General features: G+C 36.8%; 2 protein-coding genes across 2 annotated transcripts in view; both read left to right on the top strand.

Annotated features, from left to right (window-relative positions):
• Positions 1-474: 474 nt before the first annotated feature.
• LOC107593403 (40S ribosomal protein S13-like) lies at positions 475-4,561 on the top strand. The gene is made up of 6 exons (XM_016283122.1): positions 475-572; positions 1,137-1,185; positions 1,275-1,353; positions 3,837-4,006; positions 4,141-4,241; positions 4,485-4,561. The coding sequence occupies exons 1-6, from the start codon at positions 550-552 to the stop codon at positions 4,516-4,518; spliced, it is 456 nt and encodes a 151-aa protein (XP_016138608.1). The 5' UTR covers positions 475-549; the 3' UTR covers positions 4,519-4,561.
• Positions 4,562-11,103: 6,542 nt separating this feature from the next.
• Positions 11,104-17,410, top strand: part of plekha7b (pleckstrin homology domain containing, family A member 7b) — a 113,546-nt gene continuing 107,239 nt past the window's right edge. Inside the window, exons 1-4 of the mRNA XM_016284288.1 lie at positions 11,104-11,390; positions 11,633-11,829; positions 11,937-12,013; positions 12,188-12,245. Coding sequence (XP_016139774.1) covers positions 11,747-11,829; positions 11,937-12,013; positions 12,188-12,245 — 218 coding nt within the window. The 5' untranslated portion in view covers positions 11,104-11,390; positions 11,633-11,746. The remainder of the gene's footprint in view (positions 11,391-11,632; positions 11,830-11,936; positions 12,014-12,187; positions 12,246-17,410) is intronic.

Here is a 17,410-nt window from a genome sequence, read left to right as displayed (position 1 = left end):
TGAAGGGAGTGGTGTCTTTTCTTTTTAACAAACGACAAAGCACAACGCGTATAACAGTCATAAACTAAATGATGAAAAAAGACAATAAAAACATGAACCCTTTACATCACATAATGGAGAAAATTATAATGGGATTTTATGCCAAAGAACCGTTCTAGATCAAATCCAAAATGTGTATTCGAAATTAGAGAGCGAGGAGTCTGTATAAAATATCATTTATGAATTTAAAAAGGATATCATTAAAATGTATTTTTATGCTAAATGTAATGACGGACTTATCTGGATTTATTGGGAAAATATGCATTTTTGCAGGTCAGATGACAGGAAAAAAACGGGGGGGGAAAAACAAGTATATAAAAATACCATATTTAACATAATAAACAAAACAACTGAAAAAAGAGAAAAAAGAAAAAGAAAAGCAAAGAAAAAAAGACTCGCTCGTCAAATCAACAGACAGGAAGGGATATTTGATATCACTTCCGCCTCCGTTCTTCACTTCCTCTCGGCCTCAGCTCGGTCTTTCTCTTCCTCGCTCTCGAAGCCGCCATCATGGGTCGCATGCACGCTCCTGGGTAAACGCTTATTTTTCGCTAAGAACACATTATATGGGCCACACTACCAACCCAAAGTACTGTTAACTCTGTATAACATAGGCCGAGTCTGGAATGTGTATTCCATTGGAGTTTGAGAAGTCCATGTAGTCCCACGTTCTCTTGCTCTGAAGCGTGATCGCAGCACATGTAACGTTAGGATGAGGCGCTGCGGTACGGACACACTTGAGGATCTTTTCATACCCATTCAGTTACAATTTGTCTGCGCGGTCTGATCTGGTATCGTGTCGCCTAGTTTTACATAACCCACGTTTTTGTGTGTCCGATGTGTTTGGCGTTAACCGTAAGGGCCGATCAAACCACCTCCTAAATGGGTTTTATGCATTTATCAGAATATTTAATAGACAAACTCTAATTTAAAGTTCAGCTTGGTTTAAGATACCCTTCCATTCACTTACCTATGCTTTGTATTACCTGCTGTCAGTCATCATGTGTACAGTTTAGCTTACTGAAGGAGAAGGGAAGTTGTAATTTAATGTTTCATTCTGGAACATGCATTGAACTGTTAAATGCATTATTTTTCAGCAAGGGTTTGTCCCAGTCTGCACTGCCCTATAGACGAAGTATTCCCACAGTAAGTCATCCGATTCTGATTCATCTGGAATAATAATGCCTCTCTGGTTTGTCAAGGCTGTTAAAATATGCAACTATTTTGTATTTTAGTGGCTCAAACTGACATCTGATGATGTTAAAGAGCAAATCTTCAAACTGGCCAAGAAGGGTCTGACCCCCTCACAGATCGGTAAGTTCTGACTGATGTTAGGCCCTTTCGCACCGCAGGAACCTTTTCATAGTACCAGAACTAATTGTGGAACTACCCACTTTTCGGCGTGTTCGCAGAGCCGGAATTGGGTGCGATTTTAATACCGGACTGCCTTTTTCGAGAACCAAATTAGCTCCTACTCCGGAACAGAGTCTAACACTGGTACTAATCGTGACGTAAGTAGACGTTGATTGGCCAGACGTGTATGAAAACGCCCTCACCCGCCATGATTTAAAACGCCGTGTAAACATACTGTAAGCATGTCAACTTATTTCGCAAGTATGGAGAACAGCGATAGATGGACGGACGCTGAAGTGCAGGCACTTGTAGCAAATGTAGCACTGCCAGTTGTCGTTGGAGATTCTTAGTCCTCCTTTCCGTTCTTTCAATCGCTTTACATATACGTCGACATTCCATGTTCATTATTGTTTCGCATAATCCGTGTGTTACTATATAATGAGGTCATATTCAGAAACAAACCAAATAGCGTTGAAACAGGAAGAGAAGTAAACAGAAGAGAATGATCGACATAACGGAACATAAACCTGACAATAAGATTGTTAGGCTATTGTTAGCCTATATGTATAACCGTTCGTTCTGATCCTCGAATCCTACTGGACAAGAGACTTTCTATTGATATTTCCACCTGCACGCGTTCTAGACGGGCTGTCAGTCAGTGCAGTTACAGTGTTGCGCCACAAGGTGGTGGAAAGGGACTGTCTTTGAGTGAGTCTTTAAACCGTTCATTCAACTACACGTTCAAAAACGCTGATTCATTCAAAGAGACAAAATGAAAAATGCTTATTACGCTTTTAAATATGAAAATGTACTTACAGGCGGTGAGTCAGCATTATATTCAGAACACCGGCATTGTAGTCTACTCTCCCAGGAAGCAGTCCTTGTCCTCCGTAAAAAATGCGCTACACGCACCTAATATTAGGGTTGAACTGTTCTGGAACAGTGTTGTAAATACAACTTAACCACTGATTTCTAGTTGCGTCCTCTTTTGGAAGCCCAAACAGGAACAACGAAACACACAGCGTCTCCAAGACATGGCGGCGACAACAACAATACTACAGCGAGAATTTGCGTAAACATTTGGACGGTGTTATGCAAATCTTCCCACACAGTGACATAGACATGTGGGGGCGTGTTTAAACGAGGTGTTTGAGGAGGGCGTGGACGAGTCTTAGCTTTTATAAAGAATATCTCTTTGGGTTTGAGACTTTAGTCTTTGCAACTTTAGGGATCTTATCTATTCACGAACAGCTTGTAACACTCCAAAGAGAAAGGAAAACTTGAAATCACATCATATGACCCCTTTAATGAAATTATTACGGCAGAGGCACATTTGACATTCGTAAGCTGCTTACCAGTAGGGATGTAACGATTAACCACGAGCCGGTTGAAAATCGATTCAAATATGTGACGATTCAAATCGGTTGAGATGCTAAACAAATTAGGGGTAGGAGTTTATATGAATATGTCTGAGGGGAACTTACTGTCTTTAGAAAAGTTTCGATGGTATTTCTTCTTTTCATCTTGCCTCTGTATAACGCATATTAAAGTTCATAAGTGCAGCGCTGCTTTGTTTACAGCGCAAACCAAGGAAACGCTGTAAGCGCCACCTGCTGGCAGAGAGTGAATCTGCGTCTCATTCAGCTCAGCTTTCCTGCACAAATTATGTATAGTTTCACAAAACTGAAGTCAAATCATTCTGTTTTTGCTTCAAATTTCGAAATTATACAACCTAATTTAGATTAAAAACTGTTCATGTTGCATGTATGCAGCATCTTTGTTTGGATCATGATTCAAATGCAGTGGTTGCCTCTAATTTTAAATGGAAAGAGCACAGACAAAGCCTTTTGTTTATATGAAGATATTTATTTTATTTGTAACTTATGTATTTGATTTGGGGCTTGTTTTAAAATTTAGTTTTGTTATTTACATTTACAGTAGCCTATATTTAAGTTTTGTTATTTAGCAGACGCTTTTATCCAAAGCAATAAATCAAAACCAACAAAAGAGCAATAATATGCAAGTGCTATATTATTATAGTGTTTCAATTTCACAAACGTACAGTATTTTGTCCAAGCAATAATAAAAGGACACATTTAATTTATAATTTGTCTTAAATCTCATTTTGTTAAAAAAATATCTTGAATCGAATCGTGAATCAAATCGTTACATCCCTACTTTCCAGTAGAAGAGAATGCTTTCATGTTCATTGGTTGTTGTTTTATCTTGAATCGAATCGGGAAATCAAAATCGTGAATCAAATCGTTACATCCCTACTTTCCAGTAGAAGAGAATGCTTTCATGTTCATTGGTTGTTGTTTTTTTTCTGTGTAGGCTCTTGACATTTTTCCATATGTCTTCATATTTGTAAATTAGATGTCTATATTGTGTCTGTCTGCCCAATTTTATTATGGAGCTAATATCACCTGCCCTTTTCTCATTAGGTGTGATCCTGAGGGATTCCCATGGTGTTGCTCAGGTGCGTTTTGTCGCTGGCAACAAGATCCTTAGGATCCTGAAGTCCAAAGGTCTGGCTCCTGACCTGCCTGAGGATCTCTACCACCTCATCAAGAAGGCTGTTGCTGTGAGGAAGCACTTGGAAAGGAACAGAAAGGTAATGAAACAGTCATTCGTATTTAGAACATGTACTTGCATCTTTACAGTGCAGACTATAATTTGAAGATTTATGGAAAAATCAGTCCAATACATTTCAACTGGTTTGTCTCATTGTCACTTGTGGTCTTGCAGGATAAGGATGCTAAGTTCCGCCTGATTCTGGTTGAGAGCAGAATCCACAGGCTTGCCCGTTACTACAAGACCAAGAGAGTACTTGCCCCCAACTGGAAGTAGTGAGTGTTTAATGACATTACAAGAAATTCCTTCACTTATATGAGGTGCACTTTTCATTGTCCCATTCTTCCCTTGTGAGAACTGAGATATTTCTGATGTGCTAGATAAACCTTGGAGGTAAATTAGCAGTTTGGCTTTATTATGCCAGCACTGCCAGTCCCCTTCACACAAAAACCTGCTTTGTATTTTTAAAACGTTTTTCCTGAATTTATTATCTGATTCATGTTTGTTTTCATCTACAGCGAATCTTCCACAGCTTCTGCACTGGTGGCATAAATTTGCAGTTTTTGGACAAATAAAAATATTTGGATCAATTCAAGTGTTTGTTGCGGTCAGACTGATTTTCTTTACTACTGTTGGGCACAGAACTGTGTTGCAGTTTTTCAGTAGAATACAGTGGTTACATATGCATGTATTAGAAATCTGATCATGTAAATGTCCCATTCAGAATCCATCATAACTGAATATTCACTTTCAAACGGTTAATTTATGGTTGAAACAGTTGTGAAGATTTGTAAATCTATTGAAATTCACTTTTTTTTTAAAAATATAATTTTACAGACATTTAAAGTGTGGCCAGCATTTTGTAGTACATCATGCTTTTGTGTAATTGACAGCGTAAGAACACTGAGAATAAATTAGTTTAAATTACTGCTCAAAATGGAAAAAAGGCAAGTGTGACCATTGCCACAAGAAGAAAGAAGCATGTTGATTTATTAGCCATTGTCTCATGGACAAGTTCAATGAATGGCTAGAGATTTAGTTACATGTCTAGCTGACTGAGCAAAAAGAAATTCATGCTATATTTATTATAAACAAATTTTTAGCTAACTCATTAGGTGTGTCATTAGCATATAAGCAAATGGCAATTATTCTAAGGAGATTTTTCAATTAGATTAAGACTGGTAGCTCATACAGGGAAAGACTCGAGATTCAATTCTTTTTAAGGTGCTATATGTTGATATACTGCCAGAATAAGTGACAACGTTAAGGATCTTGTCCACTAGAGGTCAGTGCTCACTCACCATTTGAAATGTGCTAATGGTAATGACATTAATTCAAAAGAGTTAAATGTCAGAAGATATATTGTCTGCATTAATCGATGCCGTAGAAAAGAATATATTCTAAAATAAAGTCACCTGGTGTAGCCTACAATGTTTTTTTTTTGTATAATAGCAAATGGTCATTCGTTAAATATGTGAATAGGCTATATTTTCTGGTTAAAGATGTTTTTAGTCACATTTGAAATGTGCTAATGGTAATGACATTAATTCAAAAGAGTTAAATGTCAGAAGATATATTGTCTGCATTAATCGATGCCGTAGAAAAGAATATATTCTAAAATAAAGTCACCTGGTGTAGCCTACAATGTTTTTTTTTTTTTGTATAATAGCAAATGGTCATTCGTTAAATATGTGAATAGGCTATATTTTCTGGTTAAAGATGTTTTTAGTCAGCCTTTCATTACCGAAACCTTTTATATCCTTTAAAAATGTAATTGGTATCTTCAATTAATGGAGTCTGGCTTTTATACATAAAGCCTTTAAATAATCGCTTTAAGCAATTTCTCAAAAGCTCTCTCGGTCTGTTTTGAACGGCACCATAACTCGTTTTCAGTTCGATTAAACATCATTTAATACTGATAGAGGTCATATCACTGAGATGAGGAGTTTTAAATTGTGAAAGGAAATAACACACTTTCCACAAACTGCTTTCACCGTGTCATATGATGAGCTGACACTGTTTAACACGTCTCGAGAGTCGCCTACTGCAGATCACGTTATTCTGCATGCAGCGATTTAACTGCAGTTGCCTCTGTATGAACCTCTCCTGCAAGAGAGAAAAGTAATGAGTCACCTTGCAGCATTGAGAGCTGCTGGCAGTGGTGAGGAAACCATCAGCAGTACAATACTGCAGCCCATCTCTGAAGGTGTGCGACTGCGAGGGATAGACTGAGAGTAGACGGAAGTCCTTTTAAGTGGCATTACAGAAAGCTCCCAATTCATACAAGCTTATTAGCCGGACATGTGCTGTGCTCTGTTGGAGGCATATGGCGTTTTAACATGGAACACGGTCAGGTCCCACGGCGCCGGTGTGCCTCTGTAGGGTTACAGTTCTGTCAGTCACAGCTACCCCCAAATCAACTCGACCGCCCCTAAGAAGTGTCAGTCAAAGCCAAGCTGTGTAAAACTGCTGACACAATATCAAAGTGCCCTCTGCAGATGTCATATTTTGATTCATTTTTACATGAACAAGAGTTTTCGGGGTCTTAGAATATGAACGCCAATGCCTTCTTTCGAAATAATCTATTATTCATGTATTTCAATAGTGGGAGAAATGCATGTAGCTGAATGCTTTATTTTTAAGATCAGTAAAAGAATTGAAATGATTTGTCAGAAAACAAACAGAAATAAACCCACAGCAGCTGCCTTTGTAAAATACTATAGGCCTATTACCTCAGCCACAAGCATCTTTTTCCATTGTGTTCCGTCAATGTCTCTTCTGGTGGAGTTTAAGTCATCCTTAGGGGGAAATGTTGCATCAAACCAACAAAAGGCATGCTGACAAAAGTTCCCCCAACTCCAAAGGGATTCTGTGCTAAAATATTTATACAGCTTTCAAGTGTTTGATGTAGACACACAACTGGAGTCAAATGACTGTTCTTGGCGAGAACAGAGTGTAAAAACAGAGTGTAAATCAGGGATACAAGGGGAAAATCCTGTGTTTTGTTCAAGGGAAACAGAGCACACATTTCCCATTAACCCATGCATTTATCACAGCTAGTTCAATGATATGGCGACCATGATTTTACCAAGTCTGAAATGTTCCTGGATCAACATTCCTGCAACAACATGCTTTAAGAGATTATAGTTTTTATTGAGATTTTATTTTGATTTTGTAATGTTTCTTTTTAAAGAAATCTCTTATGCCAATTATGGCTGCATTCATTTGATTAAAAATACAGTAAAACAGTAATATTGTGAAATATTATTTGTCTGAATGTATTTGTGATGGCAAAGCTGAATTTTCAGCATCATACTCCAGTCTTTAGTGTCACATGATCCTTCAAAAATCATTATAATATGCTGATTTGGTGCTCAATAAATATTTCTTTCTATCATCATCATTTAAATAATTTGTGCTGCTGCATATGTTTTGTGAATATAGGGTTACAATTATTTTTTATACAAATGCTCTAGGAACAGGTAAATGTCTTATGACAAAATCATGTTTATCTACCATATATGATATTTCTATGAAAAATTAAAATCCACACTTCTGAACATGGTGATGTTTATTATATTTTAAAATGCAACACACTATTCTGCCAGGATGTAAATCTTATGATGTCAGTTAATTTATTAGTGAATACACTAAGATGACATTTATTTTACTGCCTCACCACTAATACAGTCCTTGTCTTGTGGTACATTGACATATGCAGTATGACTTTGATCAGTGCCTCTTATACCAGGATGAATTTTATGGATGGCACGAGGAGACAGGGCAAGTCCAGTTTGGCGCAGTGTAAGCATTATTGTATGTCATGGTTGAGATTGCTCATTCTCAGTGCAGCCAAATGCAGTTATGCTGTAAGTGATGGAGCCAATAGAAACCCTATTCACCCTGGTACACACACAAACAAGAACAAACATCATGTCCTTCCTTACTGCTGCCTGCACTGAATAACCTTTAGAGGTGCACTCTAGTTTTTTCTGCACTGTTACATATAAAAGCAAGAGCACTTTTTAAAAATGTTTACAGTGATGTACACTCACATGAGCGATTCCATGTCTTATCAGTAGCATATAAAAAGTTGCTTTGTTTTACACTGAACCCATTGCCTGTTAACATATTCAACTTGCAGGACCAGCCGAACAGTCATTCTTTCTCTGTAAACCTCTATTTTTGGACACGTTTGCAAGGGGAATAATACATCAATTAATAATGGCTTATTGAGAATAGTGCATTTCTACAATGACATTAATAAAACACATTTCCTTTTGGATGTATTTGGGCTTATTTCCAGAACACAGCCATGAATTTACAAGCTTGCTGTTCCCATAGCACAATAACCACTAATAGCAATTGTGAAATATCCCCACCTGCTGTTTGAACTGCACTTTACATAATGTCATAATTTCCCATTCCCTTCACTCTCCAAAAGGTAAATGATTAATGTTTTTCCTCTTTTATAGGTGATATATACTGTGTATATATATATATACAGTTTATATATAGGCCTATATTTTTTGTAAAAAGTAGGGATGTAATGATTCACTCAACTCACAATGCGATACGATTCACGTTACGATTTTTTTTTTTAACAAAATGAGATTTAAGATAAGTTATAAATGAAAATGTTTTTTTTATTATTATTGCTTGGACAAAATGCTGAACATTTCTTTGTGAAATAATAATAATAAATGTTAAAACAAACCCCAAATCTAATAAATAAATAACACAAAAAAAAATCTCTTTCCATTCAGTTAGAGGCAACCATTGTATTTTAATCATGACCCAAACAAAGATGCTGCATGAGCAGTTTTTAATCTAAATTAGACTGTATAATTTTGAGATTTGAAGCTAAAATAGAATGGTCTGAATTTAACTCTGAAATTATGCTACAGACGGGCTGAATGTTTTTTTTTATTTTCAGTGAAATCAATGTAATATATGTTTGTTTAATAATATTTTTTCTTTTGTATTTTGAGAGAATTTAATGGTGCTATTTAATATGAATGCAATAATTATGATACATTTTTCCCATTGAAAACAATACACATTTTCTTCTAATATTTTTCTATTACTTTTCAATTATGGCATGTATTTCATGTTAAAATAGAGACAATGCCTTTAAAATCCAATTTTTGAAAGCAGATTAGTTCCATCCGGTGGGAGTAAAAAAAGAAAAACATCTGAAATTCCATGTTTTAGCCACTTGATTCCTATAATAGAGCTCTATATAAAAGGCTTATACATTCTCTAGTTGTTTTTAGACAGAAATACTTTTTTTTAAGTTGTGGATTTGGATTTATATTTAGACTTTCTCAAAGACAACTTTTTGTAAAAGCTTAGTTTTTTTTTTTAAATGTTTGTTTGAAATGTCAGTTTTTGCATTAACTTCTTATCTGATTCATCTGGCTCAATTTTGCCATATTGTAACAGCCACACCAGTTCATTTGGTGTTTCTGTTTTGTACTCTTGATATTTTAGAGTGTCACCCCTTCATTGGTGTGCACTTTTTTCTGCATCGTGAATGATTTGTATATTGTACACACACAAAATTCTCAGTATTTTCGTATTTTTGCATATTTCCTTTATACAGCATTGTGGCTGAAGTGTCTGGTTTGTACACTTGATATTTTAGAGTGTCACCCCTTCATTGGTGTGCACTTTTTTTTGCATCGTGAATGATTTGTATATTGTACACACACAAAATTCTCAGTATTTTCGTATTTTTGCATATTTCCCATTCATTTCCAATGGCGGACCGCAAACACCACAAGTGTGACTACTTTTTTTTACGACTATTTAGCTTTTTCGAATCAAGTCCACGATTTTTTTTGTGGTCACATAGTGACTGCCATAAAAGTCAGCGAGTTTCGTACCATTACGATGAAGTAGTGATTTTTAAAATAAAAAAAAAATTAAATAAAAATTCCGGTCTAAAATGACCGAACAATACCAGAGGGTTAATATGCATTATACAGAGTCAAGATGAAAAGAAAATATCATAAACATTTCTAAAGACAGTCAGTTCCCCTCAGAGATACACTTATATAAACTACTACCCCCAACTGTATCGCGATTCGTTTAATATCTCAACTGTCACATATTTGTATCGATTTTCAATCGGCGATCGGTGCATCGTTACACCCCTAGTAAAAAGATATAATTATTGAATATTGAAGACATTTTATTTGCAGAAAGATGCAATTTCCCTTGTTTATACACATATTTTTTTTGCATACTTATGTATACAAAAAAGGAAGCATTTTAGAGTATAAGGTCAAACGTCAACTGTCAGCCAGACTACAGACTGTAGGAGACTATAAATAGCTTGGCCTAGTGGAAGGATAATCAGCTGTTGTTGCAGTTGTATTGTTTTTTTTGTTGTGACTCTGCTCTGACTTTAGTGAGAAGTTTGACAGGGTGTGTTCCTGTGGTTATCATCAAAAATGTATGGGAGAGTCTTTAGGTATGAGTTTCGTGTCAGCGATGTCTCATACAGTAGCTACTATGGCAGACGTGTACATGGAGACGTATTGGCACCACGTTTGCTTTCATGAGGAAGTGCATTCTTGTCCAAATATTAGCTCACGCTCAAGTGTCCATTCACCAGCAAATGTTTTGGATAGTTAGTTAACCAGTTATGTTAAGGCCTTCAGCTGTTTAGACAATGCAGTAAATATATATTTTTTTATTAAACTGATTTATTATTACGTATATTTAATTATAAAAGTAGGCTATGTGTCTGGTGAAGAAAAAACTTTTTGAATTATAATAAAAATGGGAGTTATTATATTTATTTTAAAATCAATATTTTTATGAGTGCTCTGAAATATAAACTAAGACAGTCAATGTAGACACTTTTTTAAGTGGCTCTTGCATACGAACTATCACTGAACATCAATGAACTACTAATAACATACTTGGGTTACAAAAAAATCTATTAAAATAATACAAATTAATAATATTCCAGGTTAATAATAAATGTTCCAGGTACATTTAAAGACATAAAAGTCCATGCTATTTTATTAGACCTGCCCATGCGCGCGCAGGTCACAAAAAGTGTGAGTATTAAAGCGTAAACAAAGCACCTTTACACTGTTTTTGTCAGCAAGGAGCCAGCACGACTTTCTCAGCATATCTAGGACTCAAGAAAAAATGTTTAATCCGCAAGATATGTTTTCTCAGTCGGATATTTTTGGCTGGGGAACACGTAGGGTTTATAGACATGTTTAACCTGACTAAAATGATCCCTAATCTCGTGCTATTGTCATTTAAACCATATGCTATACTGTTCGCCTAACGTTACTTGTACCTGCCAAAAAGCTCAAATCTGTGAAGACAGTTGTCATGACCGCAGTACAACAACAGATGTCCCCCGCAGTCTGGCTTTAATACAGATCTTACAAGCTAAGGTAAACAAGTATCCAACTGTTTCAGAATGTGCGTGTGATTTGCGGGAATGTTAATCTGTGCAGTTTTCAAAGTGTAACTCGATCTGTGTGACTACACGCATGAAGTTACACTCTTACAGAATTGGCTTTGCTTGCATAAAAAGTAGAATTTCGTGGGCGACATCTGTGCACTCCCAGCATCTACATCCCGCCTGATTAATGATGGCCTCTTTCTTTTCTGTCGGCTTATAACTGGGACAAAGACTTTCTCCAAGTTTGGCCTGCCCCTTTAACAGCAGTTAAGCCCTAGTGGTGATTATCGGACTGTCCGATTCCCTGGAAACTCTGCGGCGCAGCTCTCACTTTTAACGGGGATCATGGCGGCTCCGCTCGGGCGGGACACACTACCTGAGCACTGGTCCTACGGAGTGTGTGGGGATGGCAGAGTCTTTTTCATCAAGTAAGCAGTCTTTGAAGGGTTTAACCGCAGTCGTTGCATTTCATTGTGGTTCTGGTGAATCCGCACCTTTCCCGATGGGTCTCGTAACAGGTGTTTCTGTGTTCCAGCGACAAAACTCGCGGCACTACTTGGCTCCATCCCCGCACTGGTGAACCTGTCAACTCAGGACACATGATACGATCAGGTACGGTAGTAAACTATGCTGGCTAGTCTAAACTTTGCATCCTTAGTCGGATACTGCGGTAAGTGTGTTTAAAGTGACCAGTGGAAACACGTCCTCTGCATAATTGATGGTGGGCTACTTTCTGTTTCATTAAAAACTTAATGGAGCTTTGTACAAATATTTCTCTCCCCTTAGATTTACCGCGGGGATGGGAAGAGGGCTTCACCGAGGAAGGCGCCAGCTACTTTATAAAGTAAGCGATAGTAAGAATTTCTGTTTTTGTCCTTGTGAGACCGTGAGGATGCGAGTGCAACTGCAAAGCCCTCCCCAACGAGCGCTCACTCACTCCCGCCTCTTGCAGTGATCAGTGCCCGCTGTCTGCTCGTACCTTCAAGAGTCAAGAAAAGACATAACTGAATCAGTCAGAGGTTTGATTGAATGTTTACTGCCGATTTGCTCTTCAGTAGTTTATGTGAGGCAATGACATTGGACAACTGATTTCCAGCTATCAGTCTGCTTGACCGTTGGATTGTCCAGTTAATTGTCTAACCAGTGATCCATCTGATTGTCATTTATTTATTCATCAGTGGTCAAGGTCAGTATATTTATATTAAACAACTAGTGTCTACCAAAGTGCTGTACATTAACAAATAATATAGATACTATAAAGAAGTAAGGAAATAAAAGAGAAAGACAAAAACAACAACGAATAATCCATAACAAAAGTTAGTACACATTACAATACATAAAATACCATTCATCCAAAAGCCAAGGAACAGGAGAGCACACATACACATTGACAGCACAAATGCACAGAAAAAACAACAAAGGACAGGAGCGATGGCAGGCCAACAACCACATTGGCACAATCTTGGATCAAAAATGAGTGTGGCCTCATTTTAAATATCCATATCCATCCAAATATATCTGTCGATGTATCTATCCATATATGTATCTAAGCCATCATTGATTGTTACATTTCTGTGACAAATATGATTTTTGCATTTCGATTTGCTCCAAACAAAAAACACTCCTCAGCTGTTGTATTAGATACATTCTCTCAGCAGTTAACAATTTTTTGTAATGTAATGCCCAGGTAATATAACACACAGCATATCTGTTCAATATTCTTTTACAAATGAAAAAAACTAAATGCTAGTCTGTCTATGTCTATCTCTCTGTTTGCACATCCAGTAATCTGTCAGAATCGGTCTATTCGTCAACATCCAGCTCTACCATGTTCAGCAGGTGAGACTCATAGGCAGATAGTGAGCAGCAGAAGTGAGATGAAGTGGACTGTGGCAGGGAGAGAAGTACTACTTAAGGAGCTGCCTGGAAAAAATTAGCTGCGAGGACACTAATCATTTTCAATGACAGTGGCAGGCAGAACTTTAAGAGGATGCAATCCCATAAAATTGGTGTGAATAAGCGTGAGAGTGTTGAAGTACTGTGGTCAGTGCTGCTGTATAGAATGTTGCCTGTATCGCCTGCATATGATAGAATGTGTGGCTTGGCACAGCCAATTAGATGTCATAAACATTGCAGCAGCTCCCTAAGTAATGTTTCCCAATATAATTCCGTACAATTGTGATAAATACTTTTGTATTAACGAACCAGCTCATGCTTTGAAAAATGATTTCCCCTTTTATGAAATTTCCCCAATTAGTTCACTTGGATGACATCAGACTTCAGTTTATAATTGCAAGGAGATCTGATTCTGTTTGATCTAAGCTATGTGATGACAAAGAGCGCTTTATTGTGACAGCTAGCAGAATCTTTCACCATTGTCTTTGTAGCAATGCTAGTTAATTATATAGAGCCCTCACTACTGTTTACAGTCACCCATGTAGCCCATTATCTCTTCTGTGCCCACTTAATGGAGGAAATAAAGGGCATTGGCCAGCAAGACTGGATGGGTTTTCCCATTAAAATTCTTCTCATGTACGGTCCTTAACCTTTCCCGTTCAGCGGATGTTGTGCCCTGTCTGTACGTGTATGTGCGTGTGCCCATATGCCCGTGGAATGACTGAGATGTATGGTACGATCACACAGCCAATTCATGGTGGCTTTGCTCTCCAAAGTCACTTTATCCATTCAGCTCCACTAATGCGGAAACCGCAACCAGACCACCATCATTATGGCCAATGTATCATTCACCGTGCTTAATTGTATGACCTGTTCCATCTGAGATTTACTGTAAGAATGTATTTGCCTGACAGAGTATTAGTTTGTTTACAGTACTGCAGTAAATCATTTGCATGCTCTGGCTTGTTTAATTAAATTAAGAAATAAACCCGACAGCTGCCAGTAAGCAACCAATGTAATTGCACTTTATGCTGCACAATGCCATATCAACAAACTAATTTAGGACAGCAGGAGAAAATGAGAGGCAATGTGAAGCTACTAGCTACGATTTTTCCCCTTACGGATTTGTCTGAATTTTAAAGAGCCTGTTTTTGCTTCTGCACAATTGTCATGCAATGACGTTCTGCAGGATTGCAGTGAAAACAATGTTTACTTGTGGCTTATTTTCAGTGTTAGCTTTGGAGAGCCCTTAAATTCATTCACCAGAGTAAATTTAAATGACATAATCCTTCAATGATGGAACAGGGCTGTTGTGGATTGTTCTATTGGACGGAGCTTTTGGTAACCCAGTTTTATTATTAAAATTTCTTTGTGATGTATTGTTCCTCTGTATTACTCATAAGTTTTATCCAACTCATCGCACACAGATGCCTAAATATCAGGCAGTCACTGCATCTGACAAATCTGCCTATGAGAATATCATGGCAATCACCCAGTTATCTCAAAGCGCCACCAATGTAGCCCATGCAATCCGGAATGCATTAGTGTCTTGCTCTCTGCTTTGCATCTAAATAGCACCACTTTCCCATAAAGCTGTTTATTTGTAGTTCAATGCTCCACTGGTGTCTGACCAGAAAACTGCGTCTCGTCAAAGCTGCTATAGTGACAGGGAGTGTTTTAAAGGCCAAAGAAAATTATTTTAGAAATGTGTTATTGCTGACAGTTTTGACATGTGAAGGGACTCATTGTGCTGCATCTGGGCACAGCCAAATACTGAACAGCTCAGAGGCCTTAGAGAGCTGAAATGTCAAGACTGTAAAGTAATGCACTTATTTGTGGGCTAAATTACATTACTATTCCTGTTTTGATCCTGTTAGACATTGTCTTTGTGTTATTTTGTGTTAACGGGCTAGAAAAGGGAGCTGATTGTTATTTTAGTTAAAGAATGCTAGAATAGAAAAGGTTTCCTATTCCTGCCTTTTTAGGTATGGTGAGTGCCTTCCAGCCCTTTAATCTGTCCATTTTGTGGTTTAAATTGCATTGCTTACTGTCTGTGGTTATTTGACTCACTTATGCCAAAGAATTTAGCATGCACCATTTGTGACAAGACTGGCAGTCGTAAAGTGGCTGTGTGCGTGTTCCCTCACTTCAAACTTTGAGAATAATTTTTTTCTTTTATCCTCTTGTAATTTTAAAAATCAACATTAATGGCTATAGACTGCAAATAGTATTGAGTACTGAATGTTGTTAAATGTGGAGCTGTAGGGAATAGGGAGAGAGTGATGCTTAGACTGTCCTCGAGACAAAGTATGCTTGGGTTACATTAGGCACTCTTAGAAACCATAATTTCTGCTGATGTGATTATTATTTTTGTGGTTCATGAGGGACTGCTCTGTATCCGGCATACTGGATTATTATCCAAATTATATTTGATATACTGCAGGCTTGAATTATGCCAAACATTTAATAAGTCCCATAAAATGTATAGCTAATGGATTTACTCTGTGTCTACCCATCCCACATTCATCTAATTAAGTGATATGAATGGAGGGAAAGCATCTCAGATGTTCCCACTCATTTTGAGACATTGCTGCCGATATAGAGGCACATGTTCTCCATCACTGAATGCAGGAGACTGAGGGTGGATCCTGAGCTGACCTTTAAGAGAGATCATTCAGGTGCCTTTTCCAGTCTGATAAGGTGTTTTCAAGTGAATTTTAAGCAGATTTTAAACATTCTGTTAGTGTTAATATTGTGCAATCTCAAATTAATATATTTTAAGATCTGTTGGAATGTAATTATACACAACAACCCTTGTTTTTTCTATTTAATCTTCATACATTACGGTTTAAGTAGTGTTTGGGGTCAGTAATGACAGTAAAGGCACTTACCTTGTTAATCTCCCTTTCTCTCTTTATATGTACAGTGGGTATAGAAAAGAATCACCCCCTTTAAAATAATCACATTTTGTTGCTTTGCAGCCTGAATTGAAGACAGATTGTTTTATCCAGCTGTATTTACTCAGTGCAACGTATTACATCCAAGTGAAAGATATAATACCAACATGTCAGAACAAAAAACAGAATCACTGAGTTGGAAAAAGTATCACCCACTTGTGTCAGTATTTTGTTTAACCACCTTTTGCTTTAATTACAGCCTTTAGTCTGCTGGGATATGTCTCTACTAGCTTTGCACATCTAGACTAGGGCTGGACGATATGGCCAAAATATATATCACGATATATTTCTTAATTTCGGTCGATACGATATAATTCCGATATCGATATGAACACTATTAAAAAAGCATCATAAAAACGGCCAAGAACGGCCACAACAGATGTCTGTACCTACGAACTTATGAAAAATTAATTTGCCAACTCTATGAAACCTACTCCTATAAAACTATATAATATTTTAGGAAAAAAATGGCGCAAATAAATAAATATTCACCTTTTCTCTGATATTGTTGATATTTTTTACTTCAAACTATAGGCTAACATACCAGTCAAAAGTTTTTGAACAGTAAGATTTTTAATGTTTTTTAAAGAATTATCTTCTGCTCACCAAGCCTGCATTTATTTGATCCAAAATACAGCAAAAACGGTAACATTTTGACATATTTTTACTATTTAAAATAACTATTTTCTATCTGAAAATATAATTTATTCCTGTGATTTCAAAGCAGAGCTTTAGCATCATTACTCCAGTCTTCAGTGTCACATAATCCTTCAGAAATCATTCTAATATTCTGATTTGCTGCTCAAAAAACAATTATTATTATGATGTTGAAAACAGCGGAGTAGATTTTTTTCAGGTTTCTTTGATGAATAGAAAGTTCAGAAGAACAGCATTTATCTGAAATAGAAATCTTTTGTAACATTATAAATGTCTTTATCATCACTTTTGATCAATTTAAAACATCCTTGCTAAATTAAAGTAATAATTTCTATAATATAAATTTTAAAAAGAGCTTTTGAATGGTATAGTGTATAATGTTACAAAAGCTTTTTATTTCAGATAAATGCTGATCTTTGGATCTTTCTATTCATCAAAGAATCCTGAAAAAATTTACTCAACTGTTTTAAATATTGATAATCAGCAAATCAGCATATTA

The sequence above is a fragment of the Sinocyclocheilus grahami genome, unplaced genomic scaffold (assembly GCF_001515645.1).
Source record: "Sinocyclocheilus grahami isolate Dianchi unplaced genomic scaffold, SAMN03320097.WGS_v1.1 scaffold10.1, whole genome shotgun sequence".
Classification (NCBI taxonomy): domain Eukaryota; kingdom Metazoa; phylum Chordata; class Actinopteri; order Cypriniformes; family Cyprinidae; genus Sinocyclocheilus; species Sinocyclocheilus grahami.
Note: the sequence above shows the minus strand (reverse complement) of the source record. Positions and strands in the feature narration are given on the sequence as shown.